This window comes from Sminthopsis crassicaudata, chromosome 5 (assembly GCF_048593235.1).
Source record: "Sminthopsis crassicaudata isolate SCR6 chromosome 5, ASM4859323v1, whole genome shotgun sequence".
NCBI classification, from domain to species: Eukaryota; Metazoa; Chordata; class Mammalia; order Dasyuromorphia; family Dasyuridae; genus Sminthopsis; species Sminthopsis crassicaudata.
The window spans coordinates 39,299,000-39,322,625 of record NC_133621.1 but is presented as its reverse complement, the minus strand read 5'-3'; the positions used below and the strand labels follow the sequence as shown (position 1 = coordinate 39,322,625).

The following is a 23,626-nucleotide window of genomic DNA, read 5'->3' as shown; positions in this document are numbered from 1 at the left end:
ACAACATTGTCTGACTTTATAAAGGGGTACAAGTGGCTTCAGGTTGGTACTGGTAACATAAGAGCCTAAGGATGAATTTGAATAGCGTGTCCCAAAAGTCTTAGTGCAGCTGCATATTGTTTTTGAAGTAATTTTATATAAGATGTAAAAGATTTTACATAAGCTGTAAAGTGTCTTATTATCTGGAGGTCATCCAAATGAACTCCTTCATCTTGTAAATATGGGAACTGATGTCCAGATATATGAAGTGATTGAACTAATGTCAGAGAAATAACAGTAATAGTGATGGTCATTATATCATTTTAAGTTTTTCATTAAAACCCCCATTTTCCAGATGAGGAAACCAAAGCTCATTGAGGTCCAGAGCTTTGCCCATAGTCACACAACTATCTAATGTAAAAGTACCAAGAGTAAGGATTCAAATCCATAGTCTGTCTTTATCTCATCTGATCCTATTAATGACCCTATGAGATAGGTAGTCTAAGAATCACCCATATTTTGCAAAAGAGGAAACTGAGTCATAGACTTACCCCAGTTGTCTGGTAAGTAGAACTAGCAACCAGCCATGGACTCTGCCTCCTCTTTAATTTTGTTTTCTACTAACACCAGGATATCTTCCTACATCAGCATCCTGTGAAACAATTATGTCTCACAACTTAATTAACTGAACAGCAATTTAAAGCCCCATTCCATACCAGAGGCATCTATGTGATGGACAGGAGATAAGACATACACAAAAGGATATAAACAATAGTGTATTTGGAAGGTCAAATTTAATGAAGAAATCCTGCCCAAAACATTATTTTTTCCCTTCCCGATTAAGTATTCCTTAAGGGCAGGCAGGTAATGTTAATCTCCTTTACTTTGTCAAAATAATAACAGCTATAGTTTATCTCCAGAGATCTTTAAGGTTTCTAATGTACTTCACAGATATCTCACTTGATCCTCACTACCACCCTCAAAAATAGGTGCTATTATCATCCCTATTTTACAGATAAGAAAATTGAAATAGAGAGTGATTAAAGTAATTTGCCCAGAGTCACACAGCTACTAAATACCTAAGCTATATCTAAGCTCAAGTCTTCCTCATTCCAGGTCTAGAGTTCTGTACATTATGACATCCTCTCAAACCTATCCCACTATATGACTGAGAATTGGAAAAATCAGTCCTTTCTAAAGTCCTGTTAGGGAATATGATTAGTAGAATATGAGAATAAAAGGCAGTCTCAAACATAACACTGGAAAACATGTTTTTCTTTAACAGATATTTTGTCAAATAGATACTTTGCCACGTGACAACTAAAAACAAAACTGCTTAAATGAACTAAAATTATCATGCCCAACTCATGTAAAACTGAATAAGAAGTTTTCCTTTTTGTCTGAATGTGGACTTTATGAACAAATATCATTCTGAAACAATGGGAGAAATAGGGAACTGATAATGAAACTTAACTCTCTCCAATCAGGAAACAGGTAGAGGTCTGTTAGTACAGAATAGAATATAAAATGGATTGCCAAATATGTTGGTTTCATTTAGCTGTTTGTCTGGGGGGAGGGAAGATTGCTGTCATTATTTTTTTAAAAAGATGGTTCAGCGGTGGAGAGGAACATATAGGAAATGATCATAGTCCCTTAAAAACAAAGGGACATCAATAAATACCTTAAAAGATAAGGGAGGGAGGAAGGAGAAATAAGTTGTGGAAAAATATATAGGACCTGTGAGACAACTTGTGAAAAAAAAATCTAGTCAATATTCAAGATGTCTTTTATGGTTCCTTCTACCTCTCTCCTTGACCTTCTTTCTCTTTGCCTTGCTCAGAATTTTTTTTCTGATTCAGTCTTTGGATTAGGATATGAAATTCAATTTGAAAACTACAAAATTAAGAACTTAAGTATATAAGTTCAGAGCTAAAATAAATTTTTCTTATAATAAAAGCCAATGTACTGTGGGGGAAAGAACTCTGAATTTAGAATTAGAAGCTCTCAATTCATCTTGACTCCAGAAGACTGATGACAAGAATATTTTCACTCTCTTAGCAGAGTAGTTATGGGTATAAAATGTGGCATACATTGTGAGAGGAAGTTTCTGAGTCAGTTGGTTTTCCCTCACCATTTTTCCTTCTCTGTTGATGTCGCAATAGAAATTTGTACTGGTTAGAGAAGTAGGGAAGTGGAGAAGGAGGCAGTTATTAGGAAATGATTATAGTATATTTAAAAAGCATCAAATACATGCACATATGCAAATATATGTATGTAAATGTGTGTGTACACAGACATACACCTATATAAATAAATATATATAATTACATACACACACACCAAAAAAAAAAAAAAAAAAGAAGAAGGAAGAAGAAGAAGGAGGAGGAGGAAGAGGAGGAAGAGGTCTAGATTTCTAATACTGGATTGGATAACTTTATCTATGATCTTGGGCAGATTACATCATTCTTGTCACTTTCTGCCCTTATTTTCCTCAACTTAAAGATGAGGAAGATAATATGTAAATTATTTACCTTGAAGAACAATGTGAGAATTACATGAGATATGAAGGGACAAATACTTTATTAAAATGTTAAGTGCTTTATAAATGGAAGTTCTTATATAATTATTATTCAAAGCTGATTTTATCATGTATCATGGATCAGAATTGTGGATCATTGGTTAGGTGTTGGCAACACTTAGACTAAAACTTCCACTTGGGTTTCCTTTCCTTATTTAATTACACAAATTTAGGGGATATTGAATTAAAATGTACTAAACAAAGCTTGGCACTCTCCTAACAAACTAGTTTCTCAGTTTTGATTATGATAAAAAAAAATAAAATTTGTTCAAAAATATTTGAACTGCTCAATGGTGTTATGTTCTGTGAAGTGGGACTCATTCTTTTTATTATGCTATTCTGTTGAATGAACAAATGAATAAATGAATGTATATTATTGTGCTAATCTCCAGGCATACAAATATGAACGCAAAGACAAATTCCTGCTTTCAAGTATCCTGAAATAGGGAGACAACATATAAAGAAGTGGTGGACAAGGAGAGATATATTGGCTTTAAAAGTTACAGGGGTGATGAGTAGGGCCATAGGGAATAAATTGACACATCCTTTCAAGTCATAATGAGTGAGCAAATGAATGAATAAAGCATTTATGAAGAACGAATTGTGAAGCATGTTCTGAGGATACAGGTATATTCCATTAGAATGCAAGCTCCTTGAGTAGAGGGACTATTTTTCTTTTTGCTCATATATGGATCCCCAACACTTAGCATAGTGGCTGGCATATAGTAAATACTGAATAAATGCTTTTTGCCTTGCCTTCCTTATGGCAGACTATGCTAAAAATCTGAAGTGATTTCTGCTAAAAAACAAACAAACAAACAAAAAAATCTACATCTCATTTAGATCTAAAGTGACAATAGAATGGGAATCTATGCTGAGGTATAACTTGTTATCTATGTGCTTTAAATGAGTGCATGAATATCACACTTCCATGCCTTAAAGAAGACTGTGATTTTGTGATTTTGGCAGAATGTTATATAAATATCACCTCAAGGGATAGACATATGGTTCAGGGAATAAACCACTGGTTCTGAAATCAGGAGAACCATAGTTTAAATCATACACTTAATGTTTACTAGCTGTGTGACCTTGGGCTAATCACTGAATACCAATTGAATGAATGAATAAATAAATAGATAAAGAAATAAAGAAATGAATAAAGAAATAAAGAAACAGATGATTGATAAATAAATAAATAAAATAGATGAATAAATAATAAGCAAATAAATATCGCCTCATTTTATTTTCTAATAGGCTTAGAGTTGGTCCCAGAGCTGTCAACAAATTTTATGAAGATCCCCAGACATCACCAGCCCCTATTATGAGAACTGATGGGATTTCAATCCAAGTCTTTTTCATTCCAAGACCAATTCTTTACACATTCTACCATGATTGCTTTGCTAATAATTACTTAATCACATCAAGAAGGAATAATTCATGAAAAATTCAGCATAGAAATATATCTCACATCCCATAACAAAATGAGGTCAAAATGATTTAAGCGTAAAGGGTAATACCATAAGCAAATTAGAAGAGCAAGAGATAATTTACCTATCAGATCTTTGGAGAAGGGAGGAATTTATGACTAAAGAAGAACTAGAGAACATCATGAAAAGCAAAATGGACAACTTTGATTACATTAAATTTAAAAAGTTTTTGCACAAACAAAAACAACACAACCAAGATTAAAAAGGGAAGTACAAAGCTGAGGGGGGAATGTTTATAGCCAGTCTTTCTGATAAAGGCCTCATTTCTAAAATATATAAAGAATTGTGTCCAATTTATAAGAATACAAGTCATTCTGCAATTGATAAATGATCAAAGGATATGAATAGACAATTTTCAGTTGATGAAATTATAGATTTATACACATATGAAAATGCTCTAAATCACTATTAATTAGAAAAATATAAATTAAAATGACTCTAAGTACCACCTCTTAGATTGGTTAAGATGACAGGAAATGATAATGATAAATGTTGGAGGGGGCTGTAGGAAAACTGGGACACTAATGCATTGTTGATGAAATTGTGAAATGATTTAACTCTTCTGGAGAGCAATCTGGAATTATGCCCAAAGGGAAACAAAACTTCCTATCCTTTGACCCAGCAGTTCCACTATTGGGTCTCTATCCTAAGGAACTTGTAGAGGAGGGGGAAAAGGATCCACATGTGCAAAAAATATTTGTAACTGCTCTTTTTGTGGTGGCAAAGAATTTAAAAAATTACCAGAGGCCCATCAATTAGGGAAAGGCTATATAAGCTATGATGTATGAAAATAATGGAATATATTGTTTTATTAAAAATGATGAACAAGCTGATTTTAGAAAGACCTAGAAAGATTTACAAGATGCTCAATGAAACAAGCCAAGAATCCATTGTACACAGTAAGAACAAGATTGTGGAATGATCAACTTTGAAAAACTTGGTTCTTCTTAACAGTTCAGTTATACAAGGCAATACCATTAACCTTTTGACAGAAAATACCATCTGCATCCAGAAAAAGAACAATGGAGATAGAATGTAAATCAATATTATACAATGTTCACTTTTATTTCTGTTTTTTTTTTTTCATGAGAGAAAAACCATGAGAGGTTTTTTTCCCTTTTGTCCTGAGTTTTCTCTCTCCAACATGATTCATAAAGAAATAGATATTTAAAAAATTAATATACATGTAAAAAACAAAAAAATTAAATTTCTAAAAAGGGAGTAACTATATGGGAAATGTTAGATGTTCATAGAGACTTGGAATCACTTAATAAAGAACTCAGAAAAAAAATAGAAGGGGATATTTGTCAAGAAATATATATTATTGACAAAGATCTAAGAAATAATTTCAGTTTTTTGCTGAAAAAAATAACTAGATTTCATGGTATTTGCTCAATGTCTAAAGGAAAATCGAGAGAGAGAGAGAGAGAGAGAGAGAGAGAGAGAGAGAGAGAGAGAGAGAGAGAGAGAGAGAGAGAGAGAGAGAGAGAGAACATGCACTCACCTGTGGATAGTTCTATGAATACAAATACAAGCTTAAGAAACAGTTCCTGCCCTCAAAAAGCTTATTTTCCACACATATAGGGATGCTAGAATGTGGGGGAATGGGTACCATGTTGTGATAAGGCATCAGGAAAAAAAAAGAACAAGAAATCTAGTGACTGAGTCTAAACATGAGAGAGGTGAAACTTGACTGGGTTCCTTCTTGAAATGATAGCCTTGGGGAGGGAAACCTCAATCAAAAGAGCAGAGGCTTAGAAAAGGTTTCTATGAGAATTTGCATTCTACAGATGCAAAGCAACAGGCAAAGAGAAGTCTAGACACTGGGTGCAGGTGTGAGTGAGGTGAAAGATGACTGCAGTCCTTCCTAAAATGATAGATCTCTGGAGGAAATCATAAATCAAGAACATAGATGTCACCAAAGGGTTAGATCAAGGAATTCTAAAGTTAGAAGAGCCTTTAGGAGTCATCTAGTTCAATCTCTGATCCAGTATGACTCTCTTTTTGAAAATAATCCTATGAAATGCAATCTGCATAAATCATTCTAGTGACAGGGAGTTCACAGCTTCAGGAGGTAGTTCTTAGAAAGTTCTAATTGTTAGAAAGTGCTCCCTTACTTATATTGAGCTAAAAATATTCCTTTTATTAGCCTAAATTCTGCCTTCTGGAGCTGTTTGAAATAAAGGAAAATCACAAAGTTCCTATTCTTAGTAAAACATACCTGATACCTTCAGCTTTCCTCATATAATGTTTTCAGCCTCTTCAGCCTAATAACTGTCTTTTGGATATGTTCCAGTTTGTCAATGACACTGTGAAAATGTATCTTCCACTACTAATCATGACGCTCTAGATGTGGTCTGAGCATAATGGAATGTAAGGAGTTGCCCCCAATGTAACTTGGACCATTATTATTCCCATTAATGTAAGCTAAGATAGCATGAATTATTTTGGTAATATAATCATAGTGTTGATTTGTATTGAACTTGTCAAATAAAAGCCTTGCCGTTTTTTTTTTCACATGAACTTCCCTTAAGTTAGGTTTCTTCTATACTATATTATTACTGCATTTGCCTTTTTTTAAACATTGAGAGTAAGACTTTGCATTTTTTTGTTCACTTCCATCCATTCTTTCCTACTTCATATCTTTTTAAATTTTGATTCTGTCATCCATTGTATTATAGATCACCTTCAACTCCTCAAAAATTGAATAGGCAAGCTTTATGGAATAGGAAGGAGAGATCTGAGAGAAGAAAAATATAGTGGAACAAGTGCCCATGTTTGAACCCAATTTCTCCACATCACTTAAAAAAAGGAGCAAGAAATGTACCAATGCAAAAGAAGAAAACAAAAACAAAAACCTTCATAGGGAATATGTCCTCACTGAAAGAGGAAGGGGGGAATCAACTTAAGAGATAAGTAACCACACAATGAATAGTTTGGGATGAAAAAAACTAAATAAAGGGAAAAAAGTCTCTGGAACAAAAATGAAATAAATATATAGCTCTCCAGAAAAGCTAAGTAGCATAGAGAAGTTAAGGAAGAAATTAATGAAAGAAGATAAGATGAAAAAAGTCAATAAGTGAGTAGTAAAAATACACAAATAAGAGAAGTTCAAAAAAATTGGAGATTCTTGCTAAGACATTACAATCTCTGAAGAATTTGATAGTTCTAATGGAAACAAAATAATTAATAAAAAGCAGAACAATTAACTAGAGAAAATCTCCCAGAAAGAATATTTAGAAAAAGTCTGTTTCAGGAAATTATATTTTAAAAAGACATCTAGATAAAACTGAAGAAAAAGTAAAGGCCAACAGAAAACATAGGATGTCAACACAAAGTGTAATGTTCTTTTTCTCTAAAATATAATCGTTCTCTGGGAGTAGATTTCTTGTGGAGCTTCTGGAGGCAGTCTTGGCTTTAGTTCAGTTTCAATAATCACCAAATGCAGCCAGGAGTTAAAGTCCAGATCCTTTATTGTGTCCTTCAAAATCCTGAATCTTTTCCTGGGCCCAGTTAGCTTTCCTTAGAGGCCTTTCTCTCTCTTTGGTTCCTGAGAGCTCTTGTTCGAGTGTCTCCAGCCAGCAAGAAAGTTGAAGTGGGAATGAATCTTCACTCTGAATTTCCCTGAGAAGTTTTCCCAAAGTCCTCCCTGGCCCTGAGAGCTGCTTGCTTATATGGTCACACTGAGTATACACCAATCATTATATCATGAGGAAACAATTATTTGTTGGAGGATTAAATCAATGCTAAATTAAATTTAATCATTGTCTCCTCAATTCCACTCAGTACCTTGTTTCAAGTTCTGGCCCATAACATCTCCTTGTAGGGTCAGATCAATCATACTGAATTAAATAATTATTGTCTCTATTCATTCCAGTGACTCAGCACCTTGTAAGAATCCTAACAATAAAGGAATCACAAATTAGGCTCATTCAATCTTTAAATCAATGAGATTTTGGAAGCAGCATGGAGGAGATGAATCACATAATCTTTCCATTCTTTTTTTAAAATAAAAAAATAATGTTTTTCTATGAGAACATTGTACATAGTAACAACAAGATTATGTGATGATCAATTGTGATGGATTTGGCTCTTTCCAATAATTTGGTAATTCAAGATAATAATCAAGACTTTTGATGGAAAGTGCTATCCACATCCAAGGAAAGAAATATAGAGACTGAATATGAATCAAAGCATGGAAGGAAATAAATGGTAGAGATATTGTGAAGATATAAATGTCAAGATGTAGCAACTTACACACACACACACACACACACACACACACACACACACACACACATATATATATATATATATATATATTTATATATATATACAGAGAGAGAGAGAGAGAGAGAGAGAGAGAGAGAGAGAGAGAGAGAGAGAGAGAGTCCTTCTTTTTTCTCACCCTATATATAGGGTGAGAAAAAAGAAGGACTCAAGGGAAATCCTGAATTTGCAATCTTAGATAAGCAGAAGGATGGGAATATTTGAAAGGAAGGTATATTTTCAGAGGAAGAAAATTAGTTCAGTTTTGACATGTTGAGTTTGAGTTATATATAGGATTATTCAGTTTGAAACATTCAATGAGGGGATGAAGTCAAGATAGCTGGAAAAAAACAGGTACTTATCTGAGTTCCCTCAAATTCAAAAAACTTTAAAGTAATGTTTCAAAAAAAGTTCTGGAGTGGCAGAACCCACACAAAAAAATCAAAGTTAAACAAATTTCTAGTCCAAGAAAACTTAGAATGTTGATAGGAAATGTCTGTCATTGTAGGATGAAAATGAGCCCAGGCCACATGCCAGAAAACTGGAAGCAGGCCTTGGGAATGACTGAAACAGCAATGGCATCAGTGGTTTCCAGAGCTCTCAGCCCATAGATGGAGAAAAGGTCAGACAATTGGTTAGAAAGAGATTACTAGAATCTCTTTGCTAGCACTGAGGCAGGACTCTGTTGCATTGTTCATATGTGGATCCATATTGTGGCCTGCATCCCAATCCTAAAGTTAGGAGGAACACTACCACACCAGATCTTGGGGACCAAAGGTAGCAGGAATGTTAGTTATAGTAATTGGTGGTCATTCATAGACTAGAACACAGGCCAGGAGAGCAATAAATCCATTTTTCCTTAAAAAGAACTAAAAATCACAATTTCCCTACAGATAACTCTGAAAATAGCTGAACAAAAAAACCTAATACTTAGGATAATAGTCCCACTATCCTGGGAGCAGAATTAAACTTTAACATAAAGTTAAAAGTCAAAAAATAAGCTGAGAAAATGATCAAACAACAACAACAAAAAAGATCTTGACCATAGAAAGTTACTAGGGTCACAAAGAAGATCAAAATACAAAGTCAAAACTTCTATATCTAAAGGTCTTATGCCTAAAAAGAATTGCTGGAATAACTCAAAATAAGGCAAAAGGGGGGAAGAACACTGGACAAAAAGAGGTTAAAATGATTCTCTATTCAAATGATATGATGGTTTGCTTAGAAAATCCAATAAAATCAACAAAAAAAATCAAAAAGCTTTAACAAAGTAACAATAAAAAATAAACCCTCAGCATTATTTCTATATTATTTTTACAAGGAAAAAGAACAGAAAAAGAAACACCATTTAAAAATCACAATAAAATGTATCAAATATTTGAGAGATAGCGAACAAAAACACAAATACATGGCCATATTACCCAACTTATTAAAAAAATGTCATTTTATAGCAATAAAAAATATCAATGGGTGTTAGGATTACAAGGTGAGAACTAAGGTTATCTGGACAGTTCTCTGATGTTAGGTTAGAACTCAGGTTGTCTAGACAGTTCTCTGGCTCAGAATTCACACCTTTGGTTCGGCCTTTGAAGGGATCTTCTGAGGTAGAGTTTCCATGTTTAAAAGAAGTTTGCACCTTTAAGAAGCCTGAGTTAAAGAAGCCTTTAAGTCCCTGAGTTCTCACGTGCCCCTTTAAAAGGAGCAAGTACATTGGTTGAAGTATTTTCTCACAAGCCCCGTTGAGATCTCACTACAATCTCTGTGAGGATAAAAGAAGACAACATTGGGCCCAGAGAGGGAGTCTACTCTAGGTCAAGTTGGGGCGGCTCTCTATAGGAAGAAGTCTGGCCGGGAGATTGAGTCGAGACAGCAGATCTCCTCCCAGAGAGCCATCAGCAGTTTCTGGAGACAACAGAACATTACAAATGGGATACTTTATGAAATTAGACAAAATAACAGCAAAATTCATATGTGGAAAATTATAGGTCAAGAACATCAAAATGAATAATGAAAAAAGTAAGAGAGAATGGAGAATGATACTTTTTGGCCTAAAATTATTCTATAAATCAATGCTTATCAAAATAATTTTATACCTTATTTTAAAAAATAAATCTAATAAGTTAAATAAACAAGAAATAGAATCAAATGCATATGGTAGTTTGACATCTGATAAACCCAAGAATAGATTACTGGGAAAGAAAGGCACTTGTTTCTCAACAAAAACTATTGGAGAAGAGTTTGGCAGGAAATGCAATTATACTAATATCTAGTATGATATACAGCCATAAATTTCCAAGAGATTCATTATCTATACTTTAAAATCACCTGGAAGTTGGGTAAGAGAGTAGGGGGAGGGCAGAAGTTTCTATGAGTGGGTAGAAAACTCCTAGTGAGGAAACTCCCCCTATTGGTACAAATTGGAAACTTCTGCAGCTTAGAAAATTGCTTGGGCAGTGCTATTACTGGGCTTACCGTGTTTCCCCGATAATAAGACCTATCCTGAAAATAAGACACCCACATACTCTTTAATATTCCGCTAAAATAAGCCCTCCCCCGAAAATAAGCCCTATCGAACTTACTATGAAAACGGTCATCATGGTGATCCCCTGCGCTATATGCTGCGTAGCGGTACCTTCAGTAAGCAGCGCCGCCCTCCCCTCCCGGGTGAAACGCACGTCGCGCTCCGAGCTGCATCCAATCAGAGCTGCAGCAGTGAGCGCGTCATCCTCTTCTTCCCTGGTGATTTGCTTGCTGGCGCTACTGAGAGCAGCGCCGCGGAGTAGAGCTGAGACAGGACCATCTAAAAACTCGGTAAGTTCAGTAAGCGATGGAGAATAAAATAAGCACTCAGGGGGCATGATGGAGGCTAAAAGGGGCATGATGGAGGCTAAAATGGGCATGATGGAGGATAAAAGGGGCATGATGGAGGATAAAATAAGCCCTCCCCTGAAAATAAGCCCTCTGGTGTTTTTTAGTCCCAAAAAAATAATAAGACAGTGTCTTATTATCGGGGAAACACGGTATATCCCAAAGAAATATTAAAGAAGGGAAAGGGACCTGTATGTGCCAAAATGTTTGTGGCAGCTCTTTTTTGTAGTGGCCAGAAAGTGGAAATTGAGTGGATGCCCATCAATTGGAGAATGGTTGGGTAAATTGTGGTATAAGAATGTAATATAATATTATTGTTTTGTAAAAATGACCAGCAGGATGAATACATGAACTGATGCTGAGTGAAATGAGCAGAACCAGAAGATCGCTGTACACTTCAACAACAATACTATATGAGGATGTATTCTGATGGAAGTGGATATCTTCAACATAGAGAAGATCTAATTCAGTTCCAATTGATCAATGATGGACAGAATCAGCTACACCCAGAGAAGGAACACTGGGAAATGAGTGTAAACTGTCTGCATTTTTGTTTTTCTCCCTTCCTCCCTCCTCACCTGGTATTAAAGAAGGAAACCATTTGATATAAATTTATAAATCTATGTAAAATCATACTATACATACTTCTATTTAATATTTCTTTCACTGGAGGGTGGGAGAACCAGATCCAGAACCTATATTCCCAACATGTCAATTCTGTTTTTTTCTTCTATGATCATGAGTCATAGAATTTCAAAACTGAAATGGACCAGAGATATTATCTAGTCCAACAAATACCTGAAGAATTTTCTGTACAAACCATTAATTTTCAGTCATCTAGCCTCACTTGAAGACCTCTGGCAATGGAGAACTACTACTGACCTTCCTTACTATGGCAAAACTTTTTAATCCATGGATTGAGATCCCATATGGGATAGTGTAATTGAATCTGGGGATGACAAAAAAAAATTGGCAACGGCAAAAGGTATCAAATATTTCTCCATGATTGAATTCTTTATGCAAAAATAAACAAGCATATCCATCTTATTAGCATGCAAATTTGCTTTTGTCTTTAATAAATGATAAAAGTATACATATACCAAAAAACTTTTTAAAAATAAATTTCTTTATGACATTATCAGTAAATGTTTGACTTTGTATACCTATTTTATATACTTAAATACCTGGGGTCTCATAAAAATTTCTCAGGAGAAAGGGGATCATGAATAGAAAAAATTTTAAAAGCTCTGCACTATGACACCATGCTATCTTCTCAACTGTGCTTCATGTAGTTTTAGGTTCATTTGGATATCCAGATTAGTGGCTATCAGATAAGTAAGATGTTTCACTTTCTTCTTTTTGTCAATGCTAATAAGAGCTATCATTCATATAGTACTTTAAGGTTTGTAAAAGCACTTTAGTTTCCCTCATTTCATCCTCATAACAATCCTGTGATATATTCCCTATCTCCTATTATTGATAAGATTAATAATATTAATAGTAACTAGCATTTATAAATTGCTCTAAGGTTTGCTAGGTACTTTACAAATATTATCACATTTGAGCTTTATAATCACCCTGGAAGATGGGTTCTATTATTAGCCCCATTTTACAAATCAAGAAACTGAGGCAAACAGAAGTTAAATGATTTGCCTAGGTTATATAACTAATTAGTGTCCAAGGAAAGATTTGAACTCAGGTCTTCGTTATTCCAAGGGTTAACACTCAATCCAATGCTTCTCTTACCAATGACAAATATTCTCTAATAGTTGTTTTACATAAATTATTTAACTTTAGCGACTAAGATTACAAGCACTTAAGGGGAGGGAGCATATCTACTACTTCCTTGAGGTCCTTTAAAACATGCTATATAACGTGGGTCATCCTGAGGGTACTGATCAAAGCTAAATGATCAGATGGCCAGGGTTAATGCCTCTAATAATTCTAACTCATTGATAAGCTCACCCAGTGTTTTCCTCAGAAGGACAATTTTTAGTATCATTATTTTGCAGATAAAGAAAATGATTTTTCAAAAACATCAGCTAGTCTAAGGGAGAGGGTGAAGAGAAAGGAGGGAGAAAAAATTATGGTCCATGAGGTTTTGCAAAGGGGAATGTGGAATTATCTATGCATATATTTTGGAAATAAAAAGGGAAAAAAAAGCATCAGCTAGAAGTTCTATGTACTCTCTACTCCTCCAAACTGCCTCTCTAGATGGCACTGAAATTTTTAAAAGTGAAACCTCCTTATACCCTTTCCACTATACCTGCTCATAGATGAGGCTCTGAAATCCAGTCTCCTAGGGAAATTTCACCATAACAAGATCATGGGTGTACATGCAACCCAGCTTAACCATAGTCACAAAGCAGGTAAAGGCTCACTCCAGCCATTGATATAACCCATCCTGTGTAACAGTTAATCAATCAATTGGGCTACACATTTGCAAAAATAAAATAAAATAAATACCCACAAACTGCAAAATAAAAATCCCAAATGATTTGGGGACCAAGCTGCTTGAATCAACTGCTTATTCTGCCATCTTGTGGACAAAGATTAAGGAAGTCAGAACCACAGAGATATTTGACTTCCCTTCCCTTTGTATTTGTAAGAATGAATCTTGCCCCTCAGTGTTTGAGCAGAAGCTAATTGGCAAGACAAGTGACTGGGTGTTTCACAAGATGTTCCATACGCCCTCAAAATTGGATGATCTATTTATAAAAAGAAGAACTTTTTTTTTCATCTAATTAGACCAAAAAGAAAAAAAAAAAAAAAAAACCCAACCCACCTCCCTCTGAAGGCAGGAAACATTATTTCCTACTTGGTACTATACTGTCTATACATAATTTATTTTCACAGTTCACTTGGCCAGAAGAACAGAAGTTCCCCTGACAGACTGAAAACTCTTCAGGTAAGTCACTTTTTAGCTCTTCTACCTACTGATTACCAATGCTGCTTAGATAAGCCAAATGAAAATAACTGAAAATAAATGAGAGAAGAACAGAAAATAACTCATAGGAAGATTGTGTTTGACAATATGTCAAAATGATGAAAAAATTATCTTTTTAAAGGAAAAATCATCATCATCATCAAGATAGGGAAAATAGAGAATTTGGGATGTATTTCCGCCTATGATCACATTAGAATCTGAGGAAAATTGTGATGAAGGACAATTGCTATAGAATTCTATGCCAACTCTGAAGAATAAAATCAGTCAGATGACAAATTGTAAATTTAATCTCTAGTCAGAGAGAAGAAACTTTACTGAATCCTTAATTGAAAAAAAAAAGTATTTTGTGTGACAGGAAATTTAAACTGATCTCCCCAGTTCCTCCAAATCTATCTCAGGTCCTGTTTCTCCAAAGGAAGGAAAACCATTACAAAATCAAAACTAATAGCAAAGTTACCCACAAGCTTTAGTCTTATTGATAGAGCCTCTGTTAAATGTAGAGCAAAGTCAACTGTAAGTGGGAGGTGAGGTAGTCTACAAGAAAGAGAACTGTCTCTGAAACCAAGCACCCTTGGTTAAAATCCTGCTTTGGATACTTAACTATTGGGTTGACTTTGAACAAGATATTTAATCCTTTTCTTTAGTTTCTTTACTTGTAAAACAAAGAGACCTCTAGAATCACTTCCTGCTCTCTATTTATGACCCTCTAAGTTTATTTTAAACCTAAGTAATGGGCTGTCATACATTAGATTTAATATATATTTCTACCATGTTTAACATATATTATACTATTTGCTATCTAGGGAAGGGTGTAGGGGAAGGGAGGGAAAATTGGAACACAAGGGTTTGTAAGGGCTAATGATGAAGAATTGTCTGTGAATATGTTTAAAAAAAATAAACAAAATTTTAATAAAAAGAAAGAAAGAAAGAAAGAAGAAATGGGCTGTCATGTATGTCCTGGAGCATACTTTCCACTTCACCATTATATGTCTCATTTTGCATGGCATATGTTCCTTGCAGTGGCTTTATCTAGATAAAGAAAGGTTTCTACACTCCTTTGTAAGGACCAGAGAAAAAGAATATGCTACTCCCTAGAGTGTGTGTAGGCAGAGATCAGCCTTTTGGGTAAAGAGGATGTGAAATTTCTAATGGAAACCTAAGAAATGTGCTGACTATGTATGTCCTTTCTATTTTACCACTATATGCATGAGGGAGGATCCCTAAATATGGTTACATAAAATGGAAAAGAATGAGAAACCATTAAAATTGATAACTTTAGGAGCACTTTCACCATTCCCTTGAAGAAAAGAATTGAAAAGAGCAAGTAGATGGCATGCCCTTGATTATCTAAACTGACTGTATGAAGAAAACTGCTGGGAAGACTATGCATCTCTCCCCTTCATTTAAATTGTAGAGACTCCAAGCTAATCCAATTTGAGTCCCCAGTCTTCCTATTTATAACATGCTGCTGAAATGAATGTTCTCCTAAGACAACATAAGCCGAGGAAGTGGGGGCTCTCTCCTACCCTGAAACTGTGGGATTTTCACTCCCAGTCACTGTAGAAAGCCATTAGATTTCTACTAGTGGAAAATTATGTCCATCCCTCTTCCCAACAGAACAGAATTCTTTGCTTTGTGAAAATGACAGGTAAACCCTCACCAACTCTTGAAATGTCAGAAGCTGGATGAGAGTCTACGTATCAATTAGCCCAGCCCTTTCATTTTACAGATTAAGAAACTGAGACCTAAAAAGTGAAATAACTTAGACATGACCTTCATGACTGGCAAATGGTGGGATATGCATCCTCAGGATCTATTTCCCTGTAAATATTCAATGAATTTCCATTCATTTATTCACTCATTCTTTCATCAAATAGTTATTAGGTACTTTTTATGTACTAAACAATATAGAATTGGGGATACAAAATAAGTCTCTTCCCTCAAGGACCTAATATTTTGTTGGGTGAAGTGATACATACATATATATATATATATATACAGAACTATGTAAATAACCTACAAGTAAAATATATATGAAGAAGAGTTTATGTATGAATGTGTCTGTGTACATAACTATAATTTTAGTTTGTAGGGTAGTTAGAATTTACAATAAGTAAATTCTATGTTTTGAAAAAGAGTATCTCTTCCTTTATTCACAGGACAAAGAAAGATGGAAAATGAGTCAACCTCACCTCTCTATTACCCTGAATACTTTTATGAAGAACCCTGTCAAAAAATTGATGTGAAGTACACAGCATCAAGGCTCCTACCCCCACTCTACTCCCTGGTGGTCATTTCTGGCTTTGTGGGCAACGCCCTAGTTTTTCTGGTCTTGATAAGATGTAAAAAGCTGAAGAGCATGACTGACATCTATCTGCTCAATCTGGCCATCTCTGATTTACTTTTTATCATCACCCTCCCATTTTGGGCTCACTATGCTGCAGATCAATGGATCTTTGGAAATGTCCTGTGTAAGCTACTGACAGGATTCTATCACATGGGGTTCTTTGGAGGAGTGTTCTTCATCATCCTCCTGACCATCGATCGGTACCTGGCCATTGTCCACGCCGTGTTTGCCTTAAAAGCTAGGACAGTCGCCTGTGGCATTTTGACAAGTGCCATCACCTGGGTGATGGCTGGATTTGTCTCTCTCCCAGAGATTATCTTTATCAAATCTCAAAAAGAAGGCAAACTACACACCTGCAGCCCTCATTTCCCATTACATTGGTATGATTTCTGGAAGAACTTCCAAACTCTAAAGATGAATCTTTTGGGACTAGTGTTACCCCTCCTTGTTATGATCATCTGCTATTCAGGAATCATACAAACATTGCTGAGGTGCCGAAATGAGAAGAAGAAACATAAGGCAGTGAGGTTAATCTTTGTAATTATGATCATTTACTTTCTCTTCTGGGCCCCCTATAACATTGTGCTTCTCTTGAACACCTTCCAAGTTTTCTTTGGTCTGGACAATTGTGATAGCTCCAACAGGCTGGACAGAGCCATGCAAATAACGGAGACACTTGGAATGACTCACTGCTGTATCAACCCAGTGATTTATGCCTTTGTTGGGGAAAAGTTTAGGAGATATCTCTCTACTTTCTTCCACAAATATATTGTCCGGCATTTCTGCAAACAATGTCCCATTTTCCATGGGGAGACACTTGACAGAGTGAGCTCAACATTTACTAGATCTACTGGGGAACAGGACATTTCAACTGGCCTTTGAAGTGGATTTATTACTGTGTCTGTTTTAATTAACAGTTTTTTTCATAAAGGTTTTAAAAATAAGTCCTCATTTTTTAAAAAAAAGTCTTCATTGTCAGATTTTTTTTGAAAGTTTACAGCTATAGGGATTGAAATAATTCATTTACTTATTGCTTCTACAATCTCATATTAAGCAGCCATTGTGTGCTTTGTACTAGCCATTTTTAAATCAAGCTATCAAAAATTTGATTGCCTCTTTTGTCTTTAGTATTACAAAGGATATAAAAAATTATGAGGTATAGTCTTTACTCCTATTCTCATGGGTCTTACTATCTAGTTGTGAAAACAAGACATAAATAGTCAAGAAATAAATAAATTACTTCAGTATAACTGTATAGGAAAAAAAATAAAGTAGGAAGAACATAATTGCCCCCAAAAAAGTTCTAGTCTGAGGATTCTGAACTTTATTTTACATGTCATTGAACCTTTTGGCAGTCTCTATTGAAGCTTGGAAATCCCTTCTCATAAATGTTTTCAAATATGTAGAATAAAATGTATAGGATTGTAAAGGAAACCAATTATACTAAAATAATGTTATGAAAATATTTAAAAATAAACTCATACCCCTGAAATTTTCCCATGGATGCCTTGGGGATTGACAGACCCTATATTAAGTACCCTAATCCAGGCTTTGAACACTGGAGAATACTAAGATTCAAGAGCTAATTGTAAAATCAGGGAAGGGTTCACGAAGAAGGAATTCAAACTTTGCCATTGGATAGATGGAAAGAGAAGTATTTTAAATAGGAAAAAGTATATGAACAAAAAGTGTAAAGGTAAGATCTCACCTGTGTAACCATTGTAACAGGTCCGTCCATTTTGATTCTCTCATATCTTTTCTTGCTCCTCTAAAACCACTGCTCACTGAACTATTTTTAAAATTTCCCATCTCTATTAACTTCCTAGAACAACAAAAAGGATGTTCAGTCCATCCATGCTCTATGGTGGAGGCAGACCACAAAGATAATACTAATGAGCCTTAAAACATTTCAGAGTAGAATACTTCAGTAAAGACAGAAGAAAAAAAAGGTCAAAGAAAAGTCAAGAAAATAAAAAGATAGGCATGAGTTTCAGAGCATGAATCTATCTGGAAAAGACACTAGAAACCAACCAATCTAACCCTCTCACATTACACAAGAGGAAAAAACTCTGGGCCAAGGAGATTAAATAATTTGTCCCAAATCATGTGACTATTAAGAAACAGAACCAAGATTCAGAGATATATCTTTTGATACTGAATCTACAACTCAGTATACTATTGCAAGCTGTGATGAAAAAGGAGCAAAGAAGAAAGTATTGTCAGCATATCATGTCATCAAATGAAACTTGTGGGGTTTTCTATGCTGATTCAAAATGAAACATCAGTCTCTATTGAGACTGAGGAGGTTGAGGAGAGTTGTCTTATAACAACGTTTATTTTTATTGGAGACCACCAATAAAACTGAGGATTCAGATTATATTACTATTTCTAAGATGAGAATGACGTGAGGGTGATGCCAGGAAAAATAGTTCATATCAGAAAGAGAATAAGTACTGAGAACAGGGGACAGAGACGCAAAGGGTGAAAGTGAAAGAAAGAAAAGAAGAGAAAGAGAGATGTAAGGAGAAAGGAAGGGGGGAGGAAAGAAGAAAGGGAGGCAAGGAGGCAGGGAGGGAAGGAAGGAAGAAGCAAGGGAAGAAAGAAGGAAGGGAGGAGGTAGAGAAGAAAGAAAGAGAAAAAGAGAAAGAAAAAAGAGGGAGGGAAGGAAAAAGAAAGGATGGAAGAAAAAGAAAAAAGGAGAAAAGGAGAAAGAAAAAAGAAATGAAAGAGAAAGAAAGATTGAAGAAAAAAGAAAAAGAAAGGAGAAAGAAAATGAGATTATAGAAATAGGGATTAAATCTTAATGGAAAGATGAAAAAAATTGTGAAATAATTTTAGACTGATTTTGGTCTCAAGATTCTTCTTTCTGGTTTTCCTTGTGCCTTGATCTGATTTCTTTCAAGACCTGATAAACTAATATTCACATATTTAATAATAAACATTCACCTTAAATTGTACTGTTTTAAAAAATGGACTTGTTCCATAATTGCATTATAAAGACACAACTGTCTTTTCAAAAATATTCTTAGGTGGAAATAAATACAATTGATAGAGAAAAAAAAAAAAAAAAAAGATCACCCAAGACTTTTATTTTCTTATGATGTTAAGTATTTAAAATAAGTAAAATGTAGCTCTGGTTCACACAATTGATATATAAACTCCATTTTCTACTTCTCCAGAAGTATAGTTGACCAGTCTAATATTGACATGATCCTATGGATGGAAGTTCCAAGAAAAACCTTGAGAGTAGTTACTCTGGGGGCAGCTAGGTGGCGCAGTGGATAGAGCACCAGCCCTGAAGTTCAGGAGAACCTGAGTTCAAATGTGTTCTCAGACACTTAACACTTCCTAACTGTGTGACCCTGGGCAAGTCACTTAATCCCAATTGCCTTGGGGGGAAAAAGCTATAAAAGAGAGTAGTTACTAGGTTTTCACTGCTTGTCAAGGTTTCTTTTGCCTTTATTCTTGTTCTGGGTGTATTTAACTGATTTACCTATTTGATGATAGGACTGGCATCTGTGTTCTAAAATAGTAAGCAATTTGTAGCACTGATTTTCAATTCTTTTCTTCTAACTTGTTTATATTAATTATTAATTATATTAATTATAATTATATTAATTACAAGCATTGGGCAAAAAGCTCCACCATGATATACATGTGTCATGATTAAGGGTATAGAGCTATCCTTTAAAAACATTCTTCAAGGAACATGTGATCCATACAAATTGTCAGGGCAAATTTTTAATGTGAAGTTACAGTAATATATTTAAAAGGGATAAGTTCACTGTCTTAGACAAAAATACCTCTTAGTACCTCTAAACATACATATAAATTTTCTTGTTATATAGAATAAGGTATGGAATTTATTGCAGCCACCAGGTAGATAGCATACTAGATAAAGCATTGGATCTAAAAAAAAAGGAAGACCTGAATTTAGATTCAGCCTTAACCACTAGCTATGTGACTTAAGCAAATTACTCAATCTCTATCTGCTTTGGTTTCATCAACTATAAAGTGGGAATAATAATAGCATCTACCTCTCAGGGTTGTTGTGAGGACCAAATGATATATTATTTTTAAAACAATGAGCACAATGTCTGGCACATATTTAATAAATCCACAAGCACTCAAAGGAGATGGATTTAATAATCCATACAGGAAAAACCAAGTGGATGAAGAATCCATATTGTCCAGGTTACAACATGTAGTTGTATAGACAAGTCATTGAGCTGGTCTATCAATATATTTATCTTAGAAGGCCAAAGTCTTGAGCACTGAATAAGAGGTTGGAAAGCTGGGTTGAACTGTACTTGATAAAGAGAATAATCTTTTTAGTGATCTAAAGTGGTTTCTTGATGTAAAAATTGATCTCTTTTTAAATACCAAATTCCTCCTTGTAATCTGTGGCTATAAAATACAGAATATAGCAATCTAAGAATAGGCAAAATTGCAAGTGAGCCAAAGGATAATAGAAAGGACATATGACGAGTAGAAGTCTGAGGTAACATTAACAGCCATGACTTTGAGTATAAGAAGTGGGGTAAAAAGGATCATAAAGGATATATATCATCAAAAAAAAAAAAGTATTGACAAGACATAAAGTGATATTGTAGAATAAGAACCATCTAGCCAAGTTGCTCTGGAACTCCCAAAATAATCAAAAAATTAGAGGAAGGCTTCCAATGAATGCCTTTCCAGGGGCTACATCCCCCTTTTAAAGTATTTAACAAATGGATAGGACACAAAGAGGATAAAAACGTATGAACTGATTGCGATATGCACAGATAGAAGGAATGTCTATATCATGACAGGAATCCAAGTATATCCAAGTATACTCCCATAATCCATTCATGTTTCACATGATTATATTATGTCTATCTTCCCATAATTTCTAGTATCCTTACTAATTGTTCTCCCTGTTAAGATGCTCATAAATGGTTCTTTTCTTTATTTTGAAAACTCTCAAGAATACTATAGTCAAATTCCAGAACTTGCTTGTCAAGGAGAAAATATTGCAAGCATCCAGAAAGAATCAATTAAACTACAGTGAAGCTACAGTCAGAATAATACAAGATTTAGCAGCTTCTAAATTAGAGGGAATGTGTGAAACCTTATTCTCATCAGAATTAGCTCAAAGAGGAATTAACATATATACTCAACAGGAACATAGATATCCATCTTATCCTACAGGAAAATAGGAGGGGAATGGGATATAGGAAGGGGGAAGAATGATTTAAAAAAAAAAAAAAGAGGGCATAGGGGCACTTAGGTGGATAGAGCACCAGCCCTGAAGTCAGGAGGAGCTGAGTTCAAATCTAGCCTCAGACACTTAACTTCCTAGCTGTGTGACCTTGGGCAAGTCACTTAACCCCAATTGCCTTAGCAAAACAAAACAAAACAAAACAAAACAAAAAAAGGCATATCAGGGGAGGGAACAGTTAGTATCAAAACACTTTTGAGGAGAGCCAGTTAAAGGAGAAAGGATAGGAAATAAATACAGTTAACAAAAGTCAATGTAAAAATGAATTTCAAAGCAAATTTCTCTGATAAGACCTCATTTCTCAAACACAGAGGGAACTGAGTCAAATTTATAAAAAGTAAGAGTTATGTCCCAAATGATAAATGATCAAAAGATGTGATCTGTGTCAAAAGGGCTATCCTTTTCTTTCACGGCTTGACTTTTATGGAAATGTTTTGCATAACTTCACATATCCTTTGACCTAGCAGCTCCACTTTTAGACATGAATACCAAAGAGATTTTTTTTAAAAAAAGGGAAAATGACCTATATGTACAAAAATATTCATAACAGCTCTCTTCTCAGGGCAAAAATATTGGAAATTGAGGATATGCCTGTCAATTGAGTAATGGCTCAATAAATTGTGGTATGTGTTTGTGATGGGATATTATTAGTCTACAGGAAATGATGAGCAGGATGCTCTCAGGGAAAAAAAAAACCTGAAAAGCCCTCCATGAACTCAAGCAAAGTGAAATGTGCTATATACAAAGTAATAACAATGTTCTGGGATGATCAGCTGTGAATATCTTTGCTGTTCCCAGAAATACAACCATTCACAACTACTCTGAAGGACTTATGATGAAAAATCCTACCCATACCTAGAGAAAGAACTGATTGTGTCTGAATACAAATTGAAGCATTCTCTCTTTCTCTCCCTCTCTCTTGCCTCTCCTTCCCCCTCTCTTCCTCTCTCTTTCTCCCCCTTCCCCTCCCCTTCCTCCCCTCCTCTTAATTTTTCTTGAAAGTTTTATTTTTATAAATTTGACTCAGTTCCTAATACATTTGAGCAATAAGGCCTTTATCAAAGAAACTTGCTGTATAAAATTTATATATTATTTCATCATGATAATTTTTAGCAAAATGTGGTTTCTCTGGTTATTTCTATTAATTAAGTCTATTTTTGCTTTTGCTTTATCTGAAGTCATGATTGCTTTCCCTGCCTTTTTACTTCAGGTGAAGCTTTATATATATATGATCCAGCCAAGACTTAAAATTTGAAAACAAAAAACAAATGCTAAAAATAATTTCCATGTAATTGGGAAAAAATAAAATATTTGAAAAAATTTTACTTATACTATCTGTTTCATCCCATAGTTATAAGGAAATGCTACATGATAGCAAAATATGAACTGGCACATGTTTGCTTAATAAATACTTATTGATAACTCTCACTGAAGGATTATGAATTCTTAACATTGGCTGACGAGCTAAGGATCATTTAATTCAACTTGCCTTTAAATGCATGAATCCATTCTATAGTGTTTCTGACATATGGTCATTTAGTCACTGCTTAATATTGCCAATGATAGAACTCACTACTTTACAAATCAGCCCACTCAATCTTTGAACATATGGTTCAATTCTTCACAAGATACTTCCTTTCATTGTTGACACCTCTCATTTCTTCTATTAAACTGAAGTTTGCCTCCTTATATCTTCTACCCATTTCTCCTAATTCTTTCCCCTACAGTAGAGAACTTAATTCTTTTCTATTCTCGCTTTTTAAATATTTGAAGACTGCTATTCTGCTCTCTTTCAATCTTGTTTCTAAACCAAAGATCACAAATCCTTCAATTATCACTCGTGAGATGCTTTTCATGCCCTTCCTGACTCCATTCCTGACTCTAAGGGTCA

General features: G+C 34.7%; 1 protein-coding gene across 1 annotated transcript; it reads left to right on the top strand.

Moving 5' to 3' along the window:
• The first annotated feature begins 13,978 nt into the window (after nt 1-13,978).
• Nucleotides 13,979-17,625, top strand: LOC141544737 (C-C chemokine receptor type 5-like). Its single transcript, XM_074271227.1, has 2 exons — nt 13,979-14,089; nt 16,288-17,625. Exon 2 carries the CDS (start codon nt 16,299-16,301, stop codon nt 17,355-17,357), a length of 1,059 nt encoding a protein of 352 aa, XP_074127328.1. The 5' UTR covers nt 13,979-14,089; nt 16,288-16,298; the 3' UTR covers nt 17,358-17,625.
• Nucleotides 17,626-23,626: the final 6,001 nt, after the last annotated feature.

What these genes read in the sequence shown, in the direction of transcription:
- LOC141544737 (XM_074271227.1), top strand. Translation starts at nt 16,299, where the DNA reads ATGGAAAATGAGTCAACCTCACCTCTCTATTACCCTGAATACTTTTAT.